Below are 868 nucleotides of genomic sequence, written 5' to 3'. Positions count from 1 at the left end.
TGTTAATAATAATATTACTAGTTATAATAATGATAATATTACTCCATAGCTAAATAGAGATATCTTCTATCTTGGAATGATCCATATAGATTTACTATATTTGGATGATGTATTCTCTTAAGAATATTCTTCTCAGATATTATATGATCAACCTAATAAGTATAATAATAATGATATGTACACATATTATTATACTACCTGTTTAAGTTTGATAATCGATGCTTTTTTAAGTATTTTCAAAGCATAATGATTATGAGTAGCCTTATTGGTAACAAATCTAACTCTGCCGAATGATCCAGTACCCAAGGTTTTACCAATAATAAAATCATCATAACTACAACAATCAAGTAGTGATGATGACAACGACGACGAAGATGATGATAATAAATCAACACCATCAGTAGCAGTAGTAGTAGGTCCTGAAGGATAAGTAGCTGCACTAGTAGGTTGTTGATGATATAATATCATCATACTGTATATGATTATTATTACCCTTCTCTTCTTTATTATCATCATAGTATCCTCCCCCCCTCTGCTCCTCCTCCTCTTCCTGCTGGTTAGTATTGTCGTGATGATGATGGTGGTGGTGATGATGTAGTGTTGTTGTTGTTGCCATTACTATATTGTAGTAGGCCTAGATTGCCGATGCTACTACCCACAATCAATGATGATGAAGAAGATTAGGCAACGTTAGGGGCCGTTAGGAAATCACCAAGACAAGTCAAGTGCGCAAGATTAGTAGTAGTAGTAGTAGTAGTAGTAGTAGGAGGTCTGCAGTTAGTACCTCATTATAGCTACTGTGACTCTCCCTTTACGCCTGCTCTGTACATATACGTCCTACGGTCGACTATTTCCACGACTGAGCCCG

General features: G+C 35.6%; 1 protein-coding gene across 1 annotated transcript; it reads right to left on the bottom strand.

Moving 5' to 3' along the window:
- Window positions 1-95: 95 nt before the first annotated feature.
- Pmar_PMAR015975 (camp-dependent protein kinase catalytic subunit, putative) lies at window positions 96-334 on the bottom strand (the record flags this gene model as incomplete). The annotated part of the gene is made up of 2 exons (XM_002764393.1): window positions 96-152; window positions 199-334. Coding segments are annotated over 2 exons (193 nt in total), but the record flags the coding sequence as incomplete, so codon positions are not given.
- Between the last annotated feature and the right edge of the window lie 534 nt (window positions 335-868).

Source organism: Perkinsus marinus (assembly GCF_000006405.1).
Source record: "Perkinsus marinus ATCC 50983 genomic scaffold scf_1104296977598, whole genome shotgun sequence".
NCBI lineage: Eukaryota > Perkinsozoa > Perkinsida > Perkinsidae > Perkinsus > Perkinsus marinus.
This window is presented reverse-complemented; position numbering and strand designations above follow the sequence as displayed.